The sequence below is a fragment of the Netta rufina genome (assembly GCF_964035555.1).
Source record: "Netta rufina genome assembly, chromosome: Z".
Taxonomy (NCBI): domain Eukaryota; kingdom Metazoa; phylum Chordata; class Aves; order Anseriformes; family Anatidae; genus Netta; species Netta rufina.
Window position 1 is genome coordinate 2,206,794 of NC_140126.1, and position 22,112 is coordinate 2,228,905.

Below are 22,112 nucleotides of genomic sequence, written 5' to 3' on the forward strand. Positions count from 1 at the left end.
TTGAGGGTAGGAAGGCTCTGCAGGAGGATCTGGATAGGCTGCACCAGTGAGCTGAGGCCAACTGTATGAAGTTCAACATGGCAAAGTGCCAGGTCCTGTATCTGGGGCACAACAACCCCCTGAAACACTACACGATGGAGGAAGAACGGCTGGAAAGCTGCCTGATGGAAAGGGACCAAGGGGTCAATAGCCAGCTGAACACAAGCCTGCAGTGTGCTCAGGTGGCCAATAAACAAACAGCATCCTGGCTTGCATCTGAAATAGAGTGGCCAGCAGGACCAGGGATGTGATTGCCCCTCTGTACTTAGTGCTGGTGAGGCTGCACCTCAAGAAGTGTTCAGTTTTGGGCCCTTTACAAGGAGGATACTGAGGTGCTGGAGCATGTCCGAAGAAGGGCATTGAAGTTGGTGAGGAGTCTGCAGAACAAGGCTTACAAGCAGTGGCTGAGGGAGCTGGGGTTGTTTAGCCTGAAGAGGAGGCTCAGGGGAGACCTTACAATGCTCTACAACTACCTCAAAGGAGCCTGTAGGCAGGGTGGGGTCAATCTCTTCTCCCAAGCAACAATTTCCTCTTATCCTAAGTTGCCCAGGGGAAAGCCAGAACCTCAATATCATAAATGAGCTACACTTTATTTCAATGATATTACTGTTAGGTAATAAGATGATAGGTCATAGGATGATTTAAGTGTTTTCTAAAGCAAAAAATCTGATTTGTTTCAAGTCTGTCTTCTAAACAGTAGGTAAAGATCATTTGAAAGACTGTAAAGACTGATGTGTGAGATTTAAGGCTGCAATTCATACTGTGTTATCAGTAGAAGACTTAAAGAACATACCATCACATACCTGTATACTTTCCTCAGTAGCAAGAACTTCTGCAACTGGCACTGACTGAATAAACTGCATGAAACCTGTGATACAAACCAAAAAATCTCCAGTGCATACAAGTTAGAAGCTACTCCAGAGCCTTTTTATTAAAGGCCACCACTAACACATGGTTTCATTCAACTGCTTCTCTATAGTAAAAAAAATCCCCCAATTTTTCTCCAAAATTCAGTAGTTCTTTAACAACCAGTTTTAACTGCAAGTTGTCCAAATTTTCATGAAAAAGGAAATAAACCAGTCATTTTATAAATGTTTATCCACAATGCATCTAAAAGCATCTAAGTTTCATTTTGTTTTGGTCTTTTTTCCCCCCCATCTTCCTGCAAAGGTCAATTAGAGTATTAACATGATTTGCCCAAGATCACACTGCAAGCTTGCACTAAAGATAATGCTGTAAATAGTCTAAATGACTGTCACGCATTTCAGAAGTTAATAACAGGTTTATTTTATGAAGATATTTGAGTCACCTGTGGAATACCACAGCCATTCAACTTGTTTACTTCCACAACTTATAGTGGGACAGGATTTCTAACACAAGCTCTTCTTTAGAATACTGTCTTAAGCAAAACATCTGTCATGAAAATACTATGTCACAACAATCTAAGAACTGAAGGAGAAAATTATTCCCAATACTATACTTTTAGAAAACCAAAGTATTCATACCATGTTTTGTACTAGTTGCCAGCACTTTGTAAGGTGTCAGCTTCAAATCCAGATTCTCTTTTCTTAACAGCTGGGAGTGGGGAGAAGAAAAAAAAAGTGAAACAAACCATTTTGTTTTTTTTTAAACAGGAGGCACTGATCTACACAGTTCTTCACTGAAGTTAGTGATGTGCAAAAGCCAGTTTGCCATTTTTTTTAGTTTTTGTTTTTTTTTTTTGGATCTACACAGAATCTATATCTGTCTATAAAGAAAAAAAGCCAAGTGAAGTCTGAAAACCCTGGTATGTGTTAGCAACATCAACAGCCATGCTAGCCACATGAACATTTTCTACCAGTCTTGCTCTTGACCCAAAGAATCAAGAACTTAGAACGACAACATGGGTAAGTAATTCTCACCTTATCCATGAGTGAAATAATCTGAAGAATAAGTTGATCTTGACGTAAGTCATCACCATGCTTAAAAATTACAGGATATTTACCTCCATCTTCTGTCTTGAAGAATAACTGAGCAGGCATTAAGGCACTCTGGAAAAGGAAATTTATTCCACTAAGCTCGTTCACAGCAATGTTCACATTAATATCTTGCTACAGTGGATTCCTGAGACACAAATCCTTATTTACTGTATTATTAATTCCTGTCTAGTTCACATATAATAAGATCATACTATACTGACATAAATTTCAGTTAGAAAAAGGTTTAGAATAATCTTATTGGTTACCAATAGCATAACAGCAAGAACCAGAAGTCGCTTAATGTTCCTCAAATACAGCAGTAAATAAGCAATTCTAAAATTCTAAAAGCAGTTACCTACTGTCTAGGATAGAGTCAGACCATGTCATTTCCAGTTACCAACACTATGATCTAGGTATGTTTAAACAAAACAACAACAACAACAAAAAAAACACCTCAGGTTCTCCACTGTTTAGAGAAGAAAAAACAAACTAGAAGTACAAAGGATACATTCTTCCCCTGCATGCCACCCCATCCCTCACGCAACTGAAGAGGAAAGGACAGAAGGATTCAAACTTTGTTTGCATGCATGCAACTCAAACCAATGTAAAAAAGGTCACAACAAAACAAATTGTAACTGACGAGATCAAAAAGAGACAATTACAGGATAAACATTGAAGAAATGCTAGGGGCAAGTCATCTTAAACAATTAATTACTTTCTTAATCTATTTAGTAAAACAAAAAAAGCCTTTTTACATTGCTGTTTGTGAAGAACAATTTGTTTGCTGTTTCTCTGAACAAAATGGATTGAAAGGGATCAATTACCTACATGAATTTCATCTATTGCAACTGACCAAGTTACTTCCCTCAAAGCAAAAACAATTAAAAAAATCAATAATATGGTTTAATATTTTCACATGCAGTAAATGTTTCAAAAAAGTTTCATAAATAAAAGAAAAACGATTCTTTGAATAGTCCTACAAAAGCTGCCACGTGATAACCAAGAGTACCAAAAATTAGTCATTCACCTCTGACTATTATCCTGTAGCACAGGATTATAGATTAAGTGGAAATGAGTAAGCATTCAGAATCAGGACAATCAAAACCATCTCTGACTTCAAAAGAAGTTTTAAGAGCATGGAATGGTAGATGGGTCCTCTTCTACGTAACTAATAGGTATATAAAGAAACAAGCCAAAGGTGGGGCACCAAAGGTGGCAGAAAACTATCAAAAATGTTTAACTCTTATTTTAAGTAAACAGAATTTATTGCATTTCACAAGTGATTCCCATAAAACTAGAAGGTATACATTTACAACCTACTAGAAATCATGGTTAACATTTGTTGCAACAGAAGCTTGAACTTTTTTCCTCCCCCTCTTTTCTTTAAAACTAGCAGGGAATGCCTCCTGGTTAGAGGCCTGACTGGTAAAAACACATTTTGGTCATCTTAAAACTGGATAATAGTCAACTAGATGGCTTGAAATTACATTTATGATGAACATGGGCTACTTACATTCCAAGTGGCATATAAAGCAAAAGAATTCAACCCTTTTAACAGCATACTGACTGTCCAATAACTATATTAAGGAACGGCTATGTAATTACAAGCAACTGATCTGGTTCAATTTAAGGAGTTATTTATACTTGGGATACATCATCTATATGGCAGTCCACAGCAACATAATGAAATGGACCACCTTATTTCCTCCTACTCCCTAGGAAATAAAGTTTCATTTTGCAGTACAATAATGTTAACATGTAGATTAAAAATCAAAACAGGTATGCTACATGTAAGATTTTAAACATAAGTGATGCTCCCTCTGGACACAGACTAAGATTCAGAGAAGTTCTGAACTAGGAAGCATTCAGCTACCTTGGAGACTGTCTCCGGCTTGTGAACCACTTACTCTAAAGAAGATTTGCGGATAACATTTCACCTTTTTCAAAAGTAGATTATAGTTATTTAATAAAGTATATCAGTCTTATAAAAGCTGCTGTGAATTTAGTACATTAATTTGAAATCAGCTTTAGAAAAAACAATCACTTTAAGAGCACATTACAATTAGATTTCTCCTCGACTACATCAGCCTCTTTCAATCTTTCAACTGGTATTGCTAAGCTTGGTGCTCATTAGATTTGTTTATATTTCAGCTATTCAGACATTATTTACCTTGAAGAGTGTGGCTTTTTCAGGGATTATCCCTTTAATTTTCACCTGAGGCTCCAGAGGAAGTGGAATAAGTTCCATATCCGCTAAATTCATCTTTTCATTATCTGCTAACAACGCCTGAAGCCTCTCATTCTGAAAGAAAAAGAAATTAAAATCTTGTGTCTTATCCCCCCTCCAACAAGCAAAACTATTAGGCATACATGAACAGTTAAAGACTTAACAGCAGATAACTGTTACTAATAAATCACCAGCTTCTTCAATTACTACTCTAAAGAATCAAGATTTCATTCTTAAAATGCAGTGAAATAAATATTCTCTCTATATAATAAGAACACAGATATAAGAATACCTGAGGTTGGTCCTGGTGGACACCAAGTTAAACATGGGCCAACAGCAGGTTAAGGGAGGTGATCCTTCCTCTCTACTCAGCACTGATGAGGCCATGCCTAGCATATTGAGCCCAGTTCTGGGCTCCTCAGTACAAGAGACATGGACATATTGGAGAGTGTCCAACAGAGACCCACAGAAATCATCAGTAGACTGGAGAACCTTTCCTAGGAAGAAAGGCTGAGAGAGCTGGGATTTCTGAGTCCCAGAGAAGCTCAGGGGAGATTTTAATCCATGGATATAAATACGCGACTGGAGAGTGCAAAGAACGTAGAGTCAGGCTCTTTACAAAGGTGCCCAGTGACGGGACAGCAGCCTTGGGCAAGCTGCTGTAGGCAGACTTGCAGGAAGGTAGGACAAAATGACCTTCAGAAGTGCCTTCCAACTTCAGCTGTTACATGACTCTGTGATGATTCTCGTATCACAACAAGTTCTGCTCCCTTCTCCAATCTTCTGCAACTTGCTCACCCTCAAATCACTACTTCTTCAATGATTTCTATACCTTACTTTAGCAAAAATACCCTGAGACATTTCTGAAGGCCTCTTTTCCTTTTCCATTTCTGAAGTTTCAGAACATTTAGTAACTTTAACCCATCTAATCCCTTCTTAGGGTTCTTTAAAATTAACTAAAATTGTTATAGGATAGACAGACATCTGTTATACATTTAAGTAGTAAGAATTTTTAGCAAAAGGGTAACATTCATTTCTGGGAAGAATTTGACAATGTAAGTGTTCCAGTGCTTTATTTACCTTTTTCTTACGATTCCCGCTTTCACGCTGCACTGCTTTCATTACATGAACCAAGCGATCTACAAACGTCTGCTGGGCTGCCAACAATGAACGCATCACCCTGACAGATTTATCACCCTAAATGAATTAAAAGAAACAAAATTAGTTATTTGTTCCATAATTATTTTACTTAGAAATATTTTATTCTTTATTCTTACATCTTTGGGCTTTTAAATTGTACGTGAATAAAGATCTATTTCCTCCCAATTCAAAAGATGTTTTCTGTAAAGCACGGTCAGAATCATTGGAGCTGACAATAAATTATCTGACCTATCAGTTCACTTCAATTTGATTCAACAATTTCAAATATGAACATTCATGCAGGAAAAAAAAAACGCTCACACAACCAAAATAAAATAACAACAACAAGCACATGAAATACTTTATAAAAAGTGTTGAGTAGCTTTCCTAAAATGGGAATTAATGTGAAGTATAAGATTCACAGTCTTGCTTGATTTTAGTGCATCTACTATAAAATTATAAAATAAAAAAGCTTTTATGAATTTCAGTCTGTTTTTGCTTTTTTTCTCCTGTTGCTACAGCACCCTTTGCTGTTGGCACACAGAGCAACACAGCTTTTGGATTCAAAAGACAGGCCTCTTGTCTAAATTTGCACTGGTAGAGAAAGATTTCTAATAAAGAAATTAAAAATGAACTAGACTGATCATACAAGGCATAGGATTTCAGAATCAGCATGTTAACGGGAGCAATAAATAAGACAGACAAAAATGTTCTTGATTGTTGTTCTTTGCTTTACCACAATCACTGAAAATACAAACTGAAGTAGAAGCTTTCTAAATTTCAATACATGATATGACAAGCTGTCCTCTATCTAGACACTTGTGTCTTTTTGAAAGAAAAGAATCACCAAGTATTTTCCTTACACAGAGGCATTACCTTTAGCAAAGCCTGACTAAATCTTCTCATCACATTTAAGTACATTTCATGAGTCTTTGGGTCCCTCTGCTGAGTGTCTTGGTCTTCACATTCCACTATTACATACCTGTAGCACAGAAACAATTCAAGTTATATTGTACTCTGGCGCTGTGTAATCTGAGTGAAATACTGCAGTCCCGTATTATACACTTGGAGCTAAAAATAAAGTTGTTCAAAATAAAGTTGTTCTTTGAATAATACTAGCTGAGCTCTTCAAAATCGCTTAGTCTTAAATACCCATTTGGATAGGGCAGCCTATAAAAGTTTGAGGTGCTTCACTTGAAGCAGTCAAACATCACTTAGACAGGACAGAAGTCTGAATCACAAGAACACTCCAAACAGGGACAGCGAGTACTCCACTACTACCCTCCACAGCCCAGAGATAAAATTGTTGCTGCAAACTTGCTATTCAAGTACACCTTAAAAAAAAAAATCCTATCCTACTTGTTCCTTATTTTACCATTAGCAACAGTGGAAGAAACTGTATTGATCCTGAAATAGCTCTGCAAAGGCTACATTTCAAATCTAGTTTTCACTTCTAGAATCTTCCAGACAGTTACTGTCAATTTATTTTGATGTGCTAATTAGCAGTTTGGAAACACTTTTGTGGTTATTTCTGTTCACAGCACTGAAAAACAAAAAGTAGCTGTGCACAGATCTTCCTTCTGTTTACCAATATATTTCATAGCTTTACCCAGGCTAAACAACCCCACTTTAAAAAAAAAAAAAGGTAGAGATTAGCAACTGTTTTCAAACACTGAATTTGGATTCAGAAGTGGCTCTACATACTCAATAAACATGCTCACACTTCACAATAGTGATTAATTTTTTCTTTTTTTTGGACTTGTAACTTCTTTGCAGGTGAATGATTATAGGACAAGATTATAGGTCTTGATTGCAGCTGAAAAAATGATGTTTCTTCTCCTTTACAGATCACTTTTCACATGGATAGAAGCCTTTCTGTAAACAATCAATAACACCATATCTGGGGTCTTCTATAACTTCAGCTAGTGCTAAAGAATGTTGACAGCAGATGAGAATCAAAGGAACACTACATAGATTAACTTGGTGGTGGTGGCTGTTACATTTTAGTTTTAAACTGATTTCACATCAGCTTTATATGTTAAGAAATGAATGCCAAAATACCCTGGGTTCCAATATTAGCTGATAATCCAGAAATTGCTATCATAAAAGGGAGCACTAAGGAAATCACTTGTCAATAGCTTAAGTTAAAAACAACTCCCTTGCTCTATAACTCAAACCTCCTTCCTCCTGAAAAGAAAGGGCAAAGTAAGAAAGGCACATCCATCTGAAAGTAAATAGCTACAGACCTGCACATCCCTGGACTGTTCGGAAAGTTACAGACAGATATCCTGGAAAATTTCACTGCAGCTTTAGTGTACTTCTGATTAAATGATTTATTTATTTAAAGTTTTGGATGTAAAAAAATCTGAATTTTCTTTTTCACATTGATATAAGAAGTCTACTAGAAGTGATTCAAAATTAACTTTGTGTCAAATTTGACTAATTTCATTTACAAACGTGCATTATATACATTAAGGTACACATAAAGTATTTTATTCGTATTATCTCAAGAAAATCTATAACCAGAAATTACTTCAAAATATTGGCTGATACTTTTTTCTACACACTGTTACCTTACTAAAGTGATAGAGTTAGATTGCTGTAATATGAGCGAAAATAAACAAACATTTAAAAAAAATCTGTGCACTAAAACTTCTGGGGAAAAAAGGGTGTCATTAATTGAAACACGTCTTTTTCATTTGTTAAAAATTTGGGCAGTTTCTCAAAACCAACTTAAAACAAGGAGGAAGTAACACTCCACACACACAGGTGTCTCATACATCCAGATGGGGGTGAAGTTAAAAGCAGTAGCAGTGATTTCTGCAGGTACTGTTAAAGTATAAGAATAGGAGAACTTTACAATGACAAGTGAATGAGCAGGGAGGTTTGATTTTCAAGGGATATTGTACTTTTCCATTGATTATTTTGGTGCACATTGTGTCTTGATAGATGAAACAAGCAACTGATCAGCAGCCACAAGGATTTATGGCTATGTCAGCTCAAACAGTGGCTACAACATTTGTATTTTGTCACCGAGATTAAGATGTCTGGAAAGAAAACAATGAATGAATTGACTCTTCTGTGGTGGTGTTTTTTTTGTTGTTGTTGTTTTGTTTTTATTATTGGTCTATTGTTTGCTTCTGCAGTTGGAAGACAAACTTTGGAGTTCTGGAAACTTTTAAATATTCTGTAGATTCTGACAAGTTGCAGAGCTTAGCTCATTTTTATTATGTTGATATAATCCACTAACATTTATTTTCATAAAGAAAGTTTAGTTAAGTCAAACATTTGGCTTCTACACACTCCAATTTAGCCTGCAATTATTTTAATCATCTACATTTATTAACATCTTTATTCTGAAGCCAAACATCATATTTTCCCCTACAAAAGTTTCCTTGTAAGTAATGTTCCCTATTTAAGTAATGCACTTGAATTGTCTTTCATTTAAATTACTGAATTACACGTCTCAAATTTCTGAAAAAGCAACAGAATTGATGAAGAAAATTACAGACTGGGTCACTCTCAAGACAGGTTCTTAAATTTAAACAGGAACAATTTAAGTTTATACCACCTAAAACAGCCAATTCACCTAATAAGCATGTACTAATGCATAGGGATATTTTAAATTATTATATGCATCTAAAAGAAATCAAATGATTATCATACGTATCAAGTCATTTTTAACCATATGAAAGGTACCTAAGCTGTTCATTATAAAAAACATGCACATATACAAGTATATGCTCATGTGTGTTTATATGCATATACACGCAGACATTTTCAGGGAGTACATTTCATGGAGTACAGCTCTAGTCACCTCAGCTTTCCTATAGTGAGATCATATCTGAAAATGCTTATTTCATTAAGTACAGAAGGCATACAGATGACTAGTTTAGGCATTTAATTCTTAAATTACATGAGACAACATCTTACCTCTTCACCACCTACATGAACTATTCATAAGTAAAGTTCCCCCTAAAGAAAGCACACATCTGCAATGACTGTGCTTACAACACAGCCACAAATTGAATCTAAAAAACCAATTAGATTAGCACAATCTGATTAACGACTTTATGAATGTTTATAAAGTATGCTCTTGACTTATTTAAGTAACTTTAATATTCTAGTCAACACTGCCAAAAGTATAAACACAAAGCAAACAAAAGTAGTGCAGAAAATGATCTTGATTTCCTACTCAATACCAGAAACAAAGTGAATGACTATACAATAAAAACTATACAATCAGCCCCTCTCCCCCCAAACACAATACTTAATGCCCTACAGATCACCTTCCTTTGTCTAACAGAGAAACACCTTTTTATGCTTTAAAAATCAGTGTCCTCTTTTTAGTGATTATTCTGTTCTGCTGTGTGTTTTAAAAATACTACTTTATCCCGGCTGAAATTGAGATTCTCAAATTCTCTATTGCTTTGCATCCTTCTGGGCATTATAGCTTTGATTTCAATTACATATTGATACAGAATGAATAAATAGTTTCTAACATACCAGTATAAGTAGTTTGCCAATGTGGAATTTTTGCATGCTCGTGATATCAAAAAAGTGCAAAGGTCTTGCTGAAAGAGATTTAAGAAAAGCAAAATTACATTGTAACATAAGTCTGAGCATATCATAGAGATGAAGATAAGGAAAAAACACAAATGCATGAAGGTTTGAGAGATGTTCCTTTGTAAAGGCTGAATCCGATCCGACCTATGACTGAACTCCTATTTTTATTTTTACTTCAAACATTTCCAGCAGCAACACTAAGTAAAGTATATCATGGTTGCATATTTGCTAATATATCACAAGTACATGATGTTATCCAACTATAAACCTTCAATGTTAGCTTTCTATTTACAATACCTTACTTTTCTCCTATGCAATTACCCAAGTGTGCGAATCAACCCTGAAAGGGATTTGCTACCTGTTTTACATCCAAAAGAGCTGAAACTCATTAAGATGGTTTACATCTTAATATAAAAAACAAATTTGTAGAGTATATACAGCATTTAGCTGCTTTTCCAAGGTGTAACAGTCCAACTAAAAAAATATGAACATCTTTACCTAGATATTCCTTTTGAGCCTTAATTTCCATGCAGTCCTGAGACCCAAACAGGAAGATTTACAAAGACAATGGATCTTTTGTTCAAAGACCAATTAACTGTACAACTGTACATCAGATTAAAAACAGACTCCCCCAAATTGTCTTTACCTTGCAATTTTCCCTCCTGCAATTTCTACTAAAAGAAGAGTAAAATCCTTGGCAGATATAAGTCACAGCGTCTTTAAGGTCTATAATGATGGCACAAATGCCGAAGAATCTGGGCACAGGAAGAACACATTGCAGGTATTAAAAAAATACTTGGATAACTGTTTTCTATTTAAAAAAGGGTGGCTTTAAAACACCTCAAATTCATGTAGTTGTCAGTATCTAACCAGCACGTGATCATCTTTTCAGTAATTTTCTACTTTAAAAGACAGGTATTACAAAAAAATCAATGCCTAGTCCCCCAGTTTTAGGTAATGGGACCAAGAAGATAAATAGACAGCCTGTAAGAGAAAATCAGATAACCTATTGCTATTTTCTCAAGCATTTAAATAACATGCATGTTCTTAGAGCACTTCAAGTATTCAGCAAAATATAGTATAAAAATTCAACCATGTATAAAAAGGTAAAAATAGTATTAAGTCCCGGAGGTCTCAAATATCACAAATGCAAGTTAAAACATTCAACTTACATCAAGGTTCTCATTGTCTGCAGGCTCCTTTGTTTTAGAGGTAAGAGGTGGCGAGGAAACAGATGGCATAGGAGTCATGATCTGGGAACTACATAAAGGAGAGCATATAACTGGCATGATTCTAAGTTCTTGCTTGGAGGACGGGGCACATACAAGAAAACAGCAATGCATTTCACTTCCACAGCATAATAAATTCAGAAAACTGTAAGGTAAGTATCTTTAAAAAACACCCTCAACCCTCCTCTCTCTCAATTCTGTCCTGGAACAAACTGCATGAACAACAGCTTTGATCGCTGTGTCTGGTTAGTTACACAGCTTATGGTTGTAAAAGACATTGGGTTACATCAATCTTAGTATTTTGTTCCAACTTGCATAAAAAATAAACAAACATTCACGGGAATTTAGCAAATCCACATTTTCAGTATAAGTTTTTGTTTTAAAAACACATTTCCAATTAAATTACCTACACACAACACCTGCAAGCACTCAGATCTGGAATACAATCACACATACCAGAGTAGACAAATCCAATGCTTGCTATGCAAAATTTTTACTTTCAGGTAAATTTACTATGTGATCAAACAGATCTATCGACGTCAAAGTGTCATTGCATCATGCATTCCAGGACACCTATTCTATAGCTTAGTGGTAAGACCAGTGGAAACCTTGTAACATAAAGAGTACATATGAGTGGCACAAGTGATTAGATAGTGAAGCTTAATACTAGAAATTTGGAAACCTGTTATACATATTCACATAAAGCTCAGAAGGAGACTTCTGTTAACCAAGTTTGTTTGCACCTTAATCAGGTATTAATCAGGTATTTCAGCATTTGTTTGGGATTCCAAGTAATAGAAAGTATGCCGCCAGCAGCTCCTTCATATTCACAGGATTATCGCTACATGTTCTTTTGAAGGAGCAGGAAGAAATTTATTTCCATTTCAGACTGATCAGATGTTTAGATTCATATTCTTTGATGAAATTCAGAAATGGAGTCTCATGAAACTGCTTCATGGGAAGCAACCTACCTTCTGTAAGGACAGAAGGAAGCAATGTCATTGCTCCTCCTGAAGTTACCTTCCCTCTGCACAATAAGGTCAAAGGCCACAACTTCTAGATTGAGCGTGTTAGTTCTGTAAACTATCTCTACTCAGTAAATACATTCTGTGAAAGGTTAGGATTTTTGTTTGTTATTTAAATTAACATGTCACCACTTCAGATTAGATAAGAACACTGAATATTCAACAGTCCCTAAAAAGGGGAAAGAATTTGAAGACTTGTTACACATTTCTGTTTTTCTACTAGAAATCTTAGCTTCTTACCTGTCTATTTCTGTACCATTAGCTCCAGATGTTGTCATGCTTTCTGACACTGAACCTTGACTATCTCTCTTGCTAGGTTCCAGTCCATTCTTTATGTCATCAAAGTTTTCATATTTCAATGCCTGGACTAGTTGTAGCAGATACATCAGCAAATCCTTATGGAGGGGAAAAAAAAAGGAAAATTAATCAAGAGGATCAAAGCTGCACAATTTCTTAATCTCAGAAAAACTTGGTCAGAATTTATTGACTATAAGGAACTGGAAGAGAGTCTCATCAGAAACAAATATACAACAGAAAAAAACTGATCTAGGATGAAGTTTGACTCCCAAAGACAGCAACTTATCACATCACTAGTTCACTCAAATTTATTAAGTGCTAGTTAAGGATTTTAGTGAAAATGCATCTTTAAAATACACCTTTAAGCCCTACTTGCTTCTGGCATCCACGAAATAAACTTTCCAGTTTAGGGCTTCTGAGAATGAAACTTGAGCACAAAACGTGGACTGTGGTACCAGGAATTCACTTTCTTTCCTCCTCTCTTCTGTACAGTATTTATTTTTATCCTTAGTAATGAACCAGTGCATCTGATCTATTTAAGACTGAATAATAGAATTTTAATCACTTGCTGGTTATAATGAATTAATTTCCTCTACTATTCAACTTGCTCAGCTGGCTTTAAATGTTTTGTAAAAGGTACTCTATAAAGACAAAGCAGTATGACCTTGGCTATTGAAGAGGGCTTGCTAAAATTAGAGAAATTTATGCTCCCTATTTTAATCTGGATTGAGTATCAAAGATTCAAGAGCTATGGCAATACATTCAGTTTTGTGTTTTTTTTTTTCTACTGTCAAAAGAAAAGAAAATACATAATTAAAATACTGAAGATTAGCAACTATTAAGTGGGCTCTACTCACAAATCACATCTCATCACATTCTAATCAGTATACAATCAGAAATACCTTATTCCCACATACATTTTTCTACTCGTTTTCTTCAGAAAGTTTGTGATGATATACTGCTTCAATCTACCAGACAGTTCTGTTTGGAAATCTTGTAGTGAATATTCTTAGTTCAGCATAGTTAATAGGTTAACAGAGAAAATTTATCACTGGTTTGCAGGGAGAACATAGGATTCTTTCAACTTCACAAAAAAGTGCTGTCATTGACTGTTCAAGCTAAGACAATTATCAATGAATATTCAATAATAGCAATTAATATTGTAATCTTCCCTCCATAAAGAGTTTTTATTAAAGAGCATCATTGTGAATTTTTGTTTTAAACTTCTCCATTGCTGTTATCACTTAAATGTAGCAAACATTTGAAGTACTTGGTAAGAGTAAAAAATCCTCTCTGCTCCAAGCCCAACTTGGAGCTAACTTCCACATGTGCTCATGAAACAGTGAATACCTCATCATCAGCCTGCTGAAGCCTAGCAACAGCGTATCGTCGAACTGTTGGATTAGTGAAGTGAGATGACAGAAGTTCTAGAGAATCTTCCACATCCATTGGCTTCCATTTGCCAAGTAGCTCCAGCGCTTGCTTTGCCTCTTGAGGTAGGTCCCAATTGACACACTTCAAAAATTTTGTCAAGGCCTAAAATGAAAGATGGGACAATTCGACAACTGAAACCTGGGACAAACAAATAGATTTCAGAAATCAAAAGTTAAGGCAAAACTAGATCAAAACTATCTTTACATAAGCACAGACCTATGAAGCTTTACTGACATAAGTGACAATACAATTTGAAGTATTTTAATAGTATTTTAATAATGAAGTATTTCATCTTTTGAAATTGTAGAGTGATATTTAAGCAAAATGTAAAGTCAGTGATTACTGCTCAACCACCATTGCAACTATACAGAAATATTTACTGCTGGGTGATTACTTTATATATTTTGATATACCTTGGGCTTCTGGTGTTCTGCTACGTATTTTGGTAGCATTAACCCTTTTAGAAAAGGGATGAACAACTACTTTTTAAGCATTTTACTTTGCTTCAGGAGAATTAGCATCACTAGTATATTAAGCTGTCACTTGGGTTTTGCAGAAAGACTGCTGCAATAATAGCCAGTTACTAGGATTTGAAAAGGAGAACTGTGGTCTTTAATTTTTAAATCAGTACGACTATAGAAAAAGTTAAAATAATCTTGAATAACTAAGACAAACTCTGTATCTGCAAGAACAAAACATTGTAAAAAAATCAGTGCCAGATGAAATGCTTCTTGCATTAATAAATCCTCTCAAATAATTCAACTTACCTTCTCCTGATTAGTAAGGTAATATCTGAATTTCCAAACTAGATCCTGTTCCTCGTATGTCAGCTGCTTTGTTGGTGGATAACTCACTATGATCTATTAGACACACAGTCAGAAAGTGAGTTTAAAACACACAGGCAGGCACAATCACTGAGTTAACAGACTATACTGTGACAAAACACTGATGAGACAAAAACAGCTATAAAAAAGCTTTCCAACAACACAAATTTCTCGCGCCATTGTGGCGATGCTCCTCAGTTATGTTGAATGAACTGGCTGTGTAGGAAAACATATGCAGTTACTTTTAAGACTACCATCAACACCAACATATAGGTATATGTTCTTATCCAAACAGAACTGCAGCAATAGTTAAAAAAGTACATTCTCCTCATTCCTGAGTTGGACCGATATAACTATGTAAGAAAAAAATGTTCTTTATTAATGATTTTCTTTAAATTGTGGTGAAACATTTCCCTGAAGTTGTCACTACGTATTAATACCAAGCTACCTAGTAACTTCAAATTTAGTTGTCAGATGAATGACTTACATTAAGCTGATCTCGTGTAGCTGCATTAGGCTTCAGATCATGATCAGAAGGTCCACTTCTTAAACTTCGAGCAAGCTTGTGATGTTTGCTTTCTACTAAGTTCTCCTAAATGCAGAGGGTAAGTCAATATTTATAAATATTTAAACTCGAGAGAAAGTTACTACTGAAGTGAAAACACCTAGCAAAAACTCACCAGGATCTTAAATAATGCATGACAATTAAAATTCACATCTAAAACTACAGCATCTTCTGGATTGTTTATTTTTCATCATTGCTGTTTAACAAGATATCCTTCAACAATATGCTCTTTTACTCATTAAAAGTAAAGGTTGTTGGGGTTTTAGTTTATTTAACTTCACTTGACTTACAAGCCCTATGTTGCCTTTTGGTGAATTGCTGCAGAATGCAAGTGTTCCAGTCAAGGCATCTGTGATTTAGACAGCACTCAAACGTGCTAGCCGCTTCGAAAACATTTTTAGGATGTTTGCAGTATAAAGCTTTGTATGCAAGAAAAACATTCTCAAAAAGTTTTCCCACTGTTAATAACATGTTAGCAACAGTAGGAGCCACAATAGGAGCCACAGTGTCAACAAGATTTCAGCAGCCAAGGCAGTTTTCAGCATTGTCAGACTTGCTCTTGCAGTGTTAGATTAAACAGTGCTCAAACAGTGTTGCCAGTAGAAGCCCACTTACATTAAGGTTCCCAAAGCTGCCAATACCAGTCCCACTGAATTGGCATCCACAATAATGGAAATCTTTTCTAGAACTGTATTTAGGCACTGTCTACATGAAAGACAACATACAAGAGAGCGTAGGGAGAAAATATTTTAACAGATGAAGTGACCAAGAGTTACTATACTTTCGTCTATACTTGATTTCTTTCTTCTTCAGCTCCTTCTTACCTTATATTCCCACCCTCTCCCCTCTTTTACCAACAGTCCCCCTATTTTGCTTTTCTATACTTCAGAAGCAAGCACATTAGGTATGGAAAGGAAGAGAAGCATCACCAGCATTAAATCACTTCTGGTATTTTAAATCTACCAGAAGCAGCAATAAAAAAAAAAAAAAAGTCACACCAACATACTTTTCAACAGGTCAAATACATCTTTGCAATAGAATTTTGAACTACTACAAACTAGAAATGATATGAGTGATATGACAAACTTAACTCCACTTCTGAAAACTTCTCAGCAAAGTACTGTTATACACATTGCTTTACATGGACGCTTTACACACAATGCTTACCATAGACATTTGTGGATCTGGAATCTTAACAATTTCAGAACTCGTCAAAATTGGAGAAGACTCATCACCATCCTGAATGACAGAAAGTTAAAAGCATACTTAATATTTCCAATTCTTAAAATAAAATAGCATGTCATATTAAAGCATTATATAACATACTGAAGTAAAAAATTTTGCAGCCACACCTTGCAGAGTTTTGTGGGTATAAAGGGGAAAAGAAAAAATGGATTTTTTGGTTAGTTTTCGCTAGATGATAAATAAGATCACAATAGAGATGGAAATTCATCTGAGGAGATGCATCTTGGCAACTCACTACCATGGAAGCAAACAAGCAAGTGGAAAAAACTGCTGTTATCATTACTCATGTCCTCTGGAAGCGCAAAGAAAAACTAAATCAGGGTCCGTACTTTCACTAAAAACAAAGAGTTTCCTAGAAACAGCAGCAACATGGCAGAAAACATTTCAAAACAGTTCAACAATAAAGGTCCTCTGAAACAGCCCAATGTAGGAAGGTCTGTGCCCATCTATCACAGGTTCCACATACAGTGTGGTATGGTCTTCTCTGGAAGTTCATGCTGTACATGCTACTCTGGAGCCGTAAGGCAGATGCCTGATAATTTTTTCATTTAGAAGACTAAGGTGTTGCTGGTTTCAGTGGAGAAGCAAAATTTTTCTTGTTTGAATCTGGCAGAAAGAAAAAATAAAGTCTGCCACCACAAGACAAGATCCAGCAACATCATTTCCCTGCTTTTCAGTCACATCCAGAAGACTGGTTTTGTTTTATTTTAGAAATGCAACCAAGCATTAATTGACATGATCTACAGAATATTTAAAAGACAATATAAACCAGTAAAATAGAAAAGTCATCAAAAAAAACCACGAAGCCACTAGCATAATACATGCTGTACTATACTTAACTAAGTTTGTTCTCATTTATTTCAGAATAATTTTCAGGCATGAATCCTAATGAAAAGATTTGATGCCAGCATTGTCAAACAGGACAGAAGTAATGGCAAAAATTCTAAAGGCTGAATTGAACATGTAGCCCAATTTCCAAATGTAAGCAGGGACTAAAGATGCAAATAAGGTGCCTACTGGAATTATTATCTCAATCACAATGTATATTTTACCTTCAAAAACTAAGCCCTGAGGGTTTAATCGAAAAGACAACCGCTAACACTGAATCTTCCCACTGACTTCAGCAAGCTTAATTTGTTTTTCATCTGCAATGTGTTGCCTCTCCACAGTTTCAATAGGATGCATGGGGAAGGGAAAGAATTGCTAGATCTCAATGAAGTATGCAGCCTTAGTTAAAAAAAAAACAAAAAAACAAAAAAAAACAAACAACTAAAAGTTAATGGCCAAAAGATGTTCCATATAATCTATTCAAATCACAAATAAAATAGTTTCTTATATTTTGATTTTCTATATTTTTATATTTATGCACACTGTATATATGTGTTTTGGTTTTGTTTTTTTATGAATGTACACATATTAAACACACAAAAATATCAAACCTTCATTTCACACGAATCTATTCTAGTTTTATTTAATTTTAGAGTATAATACACATTACAAAGGTAAAAGCTAAGGCCTTCAGCAACTTCATTATAAGGGAAACAGACATTTCCACTAAAATCAATTTTTTTTTTTTTAAACATAACTCTTCCGTCAGTAATGCTTTGAGGTAATTTGTTTTAGTTTGCTTCTGCCCAGCCCCCTTTTTTTTTTTTTTTTTCTTTCATTTTTCAGTCCCAAACGCTTCTTGGGATGCTTTTGCTTTTATATTTTTCAGAGGTAACTTTCAAAGAATTGAGGAACTTGTATCAAGGAGGAAAAAGGAAATAATTATCAACAACAAGAAACAGGAATTAATAATGCCTTCACCATTTCAGGAGAAGGGTATTTTATTAACTTATGTATATTCTGTGTTGCTGACTACAGTAAAAGATTTCTTAATATTAAAAAAGCATGTTCAAGAAGACAACTCCATATTAGTTTCTCATGTCTTTCTTAAGTACAACTCTATGGTCAAAATAATGGCAACAACTACACATCTATCCATCCTAGTTAAATGTTTCGTATGTATATACACACACACTCTGTGGCTGATGGCAGTCCCGAAATAAGCAGTACTGCTCTTCCAAATGTATGCAAAAAAAATGTATGCAAATGCACACTGAAGAGGACACTTCACATTAACCTAACTCTATAGAAATACTAATTCTGAAGTAGTTCTATTATAGCAAAACTACTACTGCACTGATATAAACAGTAGACTGAATAAAGTAGGAGATAGGCACATCAGTGATCACATTGTACTAACACTTCTGTGACCTCACTGCAAGCAGCTTTCAAATCATGACATTAGTATTAATATTACTAAGTCAAATTACATAAAAACAATGAAATATTAAGGAATCGTGTTTTGGCAGGAAAAACTGTCCAAGAAATAAATTTAGTGACAAAGGATGACAGACCAAGTTTCATCAAGTAACTAGTTATCTTCCTAATCAAAACTGTAATAAGACTTCAATCCAATGTGGCCTTTAAAAGCAGTGGAGGATTACAAATGCCCCAGAGACAAACAGTGCTTCCCCTCAGTTTGGGCCCTTCCCACAACAGCACTGTAGGAAAAACTTGACACAGCAGTGGAATCAATAACAACTAATAGATGTTCAAAACCCATACTGAAGCATTTTTAACATCCATATCCCATGTAGAGTCTCTAGGGATAGGCAGTAATGATACTACATCTTTCCCTCAGTAAATACACTCAGATAAAGTAGGCAGCTGAAAGAAGACAGAATTCTGACAAAGGTTTTGGACTTGTAAAATGGAGCACCACAACCAAAAGCCTATGACAGAGATTGCCAATTCAGAGCTTATTAGGATGAAAATTATTAAGTGCCTGAAATCTGCTTAAACAAAAAAATACAGAAGTTAGAAAGACACCAAGCTTTCCAGTGACTAATGTCAAAATGTTTATAGTGCCCTCTAAATGCAAGACTAGTATTAAAAAATAATTATTTCCAAGCTCATTGGTAATACACCTCTGTAAGCTTTTGAAAGAATAAGGTCTTCTTTATCCACCTTTGCTCAAATGCAGTTTTATAATGCTGAAGAGCCAACCTAGAAAGTTCTGGCTATTCAGCTCAAGTACTAGGAAAACTTTGTTTCCTTTGTTTCCTAGTGTTTTGTTACATTTTAGAAAACAAAACCAGAAGCTTCAACCAAAACTTGCTGGGAAGCCAAGTTTTGCCAAAGCATATATGTCAAATTACTGTCAGCAGTTACAAACATGTTAAAAACTGACTATTTTATGAAATCCTTAAAGAAGGTCAATGTGAATAGTTTGCCTGTGAAGGAAGTCAGCTGTTTTACTCACCTTCCAATTAGATTAGTGCATAGCTCTAATTCTGTGTCATACTTGGAGAATATCACATGGACCACCGTGACCCCGACCATATAAACTTATTAAACCACACCAAGGTCTGAGAGTCAAATTTCAATTTGCATTTTGAGTTTGGTCAGGTGCATGCTTTTGAAATATCTCTCCTGATTATCCCCATGTAATAAGAATTGATTTACAACACTCAAGTTTTAAAAATACCCTCCAACTGCTAAGAGTCATTCAACTTGGGGGACTTGAGGAAAACTAGACTCAAGTAAGAGAACCCAATGCAGACATTAGGCCTTCAGCAACCATTTCCTCATGGGAAATCTGCTTCTATTTACTGCCTTACTTGCTAACACTGCCAGAGCTGGAGAGATGACCTGTTGTTTTCCAACTAGGAAACAAAAGCAATGACAATACTGAAGAGCATTCACTTGCTTTAAATTAATCTTAAGAATTTTAGAAGCACTTCAATACATTAAGGTCAGTGAAGAACTTTAAATAGTTTATAATGTTTATATAAAGTCAACAAAATTTGCAGCTTTGTAAACCCACAAAGTTCTTACCTGAAAATTAATTTCACAGTATAAATAAATAAGGAAGTTCTATTTATCTTATTCTTTACTACTTTCTTCCAAGACATGAAAGAGGTTCTCTGGGAATGTGTCACTGTTAAACCAAATGCAGAAGTGCAATCAATTTATTCAAAGGTTTCATTTGGAACCTTTGCAAGAATACACATTAATGAAAAATCCTGATGTTATTTGCACTTGGAAAATCACAGGGAACTTTTGCCTGAATGAATCAGAAATGATGCTCTTGTCACTAGAAGGCTGCTATCCTTCACATCATGAATGTTGTATTAAAATTAACAGAGAACATGGAAAGAGCCACTGCCACTTTACGTCATTGTAATTGAAGGCTGAATCAAGCAGTAGCTGATAGAATTTGAGATTCTTTAACAGGCTAGTTCTTTGTAAACACTTGAAAACAAATTTATCACCCAAACTGTGACAAGTAATCTTCTCTTCACCTATCGGTCACAGACAGGTGACAACAGAACCTAGTTTCAATATCCTGGGTATGTATACTGTACACTGTAATTGAAAGCATGAAAATACTGAGAAGATAGGCATTAATTTATGTAGTTTCCTACTGCTGCCAGAAAAGGGTCAAGAACTTGCTGAAAAGCTACTTCATAACAACAAACCCCTATAACTAACTGCAGCTTGAGTTTTAATATGTACTATTACACATTCAATTACTTTATCACCACAAGAGCAGACAATTTATAGTTATTTTGTTCCATGCATTTTTAATATGCCTCAGTAAAATCTGTCAAGAAATAGATGTATGTTTCAAGTCTGAGTCTTCTTTCCCTCACTTTTTATATCTTTAAGACTATAATGACGACTGGAAAAAATTGTGTGTGCAAATCAGGTATAACTCATCTACAATGGTAGGTTTCTGGAGGTTGAGGAAAGAAACCAGTTTTAGGAATATTGCATACAACTATATAAAGTGTCAAGACAATACAAAGCTGCATGTTAGCCATGCTCATTAGTTTGCACCTGTGACACACACAACACATTCCTTTAATTTAAGCTTTTACCCTACTGCAGAGTAAACTTGTTAACAATTCTTAGTAAAATGTTTGTGTTTTGACCATGTTCCATTATGCTCTCCAAAAAAATACTTCCTTGATTCACAAAGAAGTAAATAACTATTTGGTTTTGAAGAAGAATTTGACACATACTAAGTTGCCTTGTGTTTTGTAACACCATGGAATTTTGTCACAGTAAGATCCTCTAAAACAGCTGGTTCTAAGAGAAATCTACAGAAACACTACCAAACAAGCTATTCTAAAAGGCAAAAAAAAAAAGACTCGGGAAGATGGGTCCCATTTTCAAATACAGTCTGCTAGAACAAATGCTAAACAAACGCTTGGACTCTCAAGCAGTAAGCAGGTAAGCTGAGCAGGTTTTTAACCTAGACACCTGCCTAAGGCACAGAGTATCAACATTTTATCTTTTTCAACTCCACAGGATAGTTTTGGACTTTAAACGAGCTCTGCTCATTTAAAATGTTAGCCTTAAATTCTTCTGCAATGTTTTAGAAACAGACACAGCCATAACAAAGCACCTAACACTTAACGCTCCCTCTGGTCAATAAGCGCTCATTCACAAGTGACCCATTCAAATAGGACAAATACTTCAAAACTTTGAGACATAACCAGAGACTGGA

The 22,112-nt window shown here is 35.3% G+C and overlaps 1 protein-coding gene across 2 annotated transcripts in view; it reads right to left on the reverse strand.

Moving 5' to 3' along the window:
• Positions 1-22,112, reverse strand: part of PIK3C3 (phosphatidylinositol 3-kinase catalytic subunit type 3) — a 70,801-nt gene that overhangs the window by 37,008 nt on the left and 11,681 nt on the right. The window contains exons 7-20 of one of the 2 annotated variants that reach the window (XM_084305019.1): positions 16,472-16,543; positions 15,920-16,009; positions 15,227-15,331; positions 14,683-14,775; positions 13,832-14,017; positions 12,425-12,579; positions 11,103-11,190; positions 9,871-9,938; positions 6,241-6,346; positions 5,305-5,421; positions 4,168-4,299; positions 1,941-2,069; positions 1,545-1,614; positions 843-907 (exon numbers count right to left, since the gene is read on the reverse strand). In XM_084305019.1, the coding sequence (XP_084161145.1) occupies positions 843-907; positions 1,545-1,614; positions 1,941-2,069; positions 4,168-4,299; positions 5,305-5,421; positions 6,241-6,346; positions 9,871-9,938; positions 11,103-11,190; positions 12,425-12,579; positions 13,832-14,017; positions 14,683-14,775; positions 15,227-15,331; positions 15,920-16,009; positions 16,472-16,543 (1,476 nt within the window). The remainder of the gene's footprint in view (positions 1-842; positions 908-1,544; positions 1,615-1,940; positions 2,070-4,167; positions 4,300-5,304; positions 5,422-6,240; positions 6,347-9,870; positions 9,939-11,102; positions 11,191-12,424; positions 12,580-13,831; positions 14,018-14,682; positions 14,776-15,226; positions 15,332-15,919; positions 16,010-16,471; positions 16,544-22,112) is intronic. The other variant, XM_084305020.1, reaches the window with a different exon arrangement.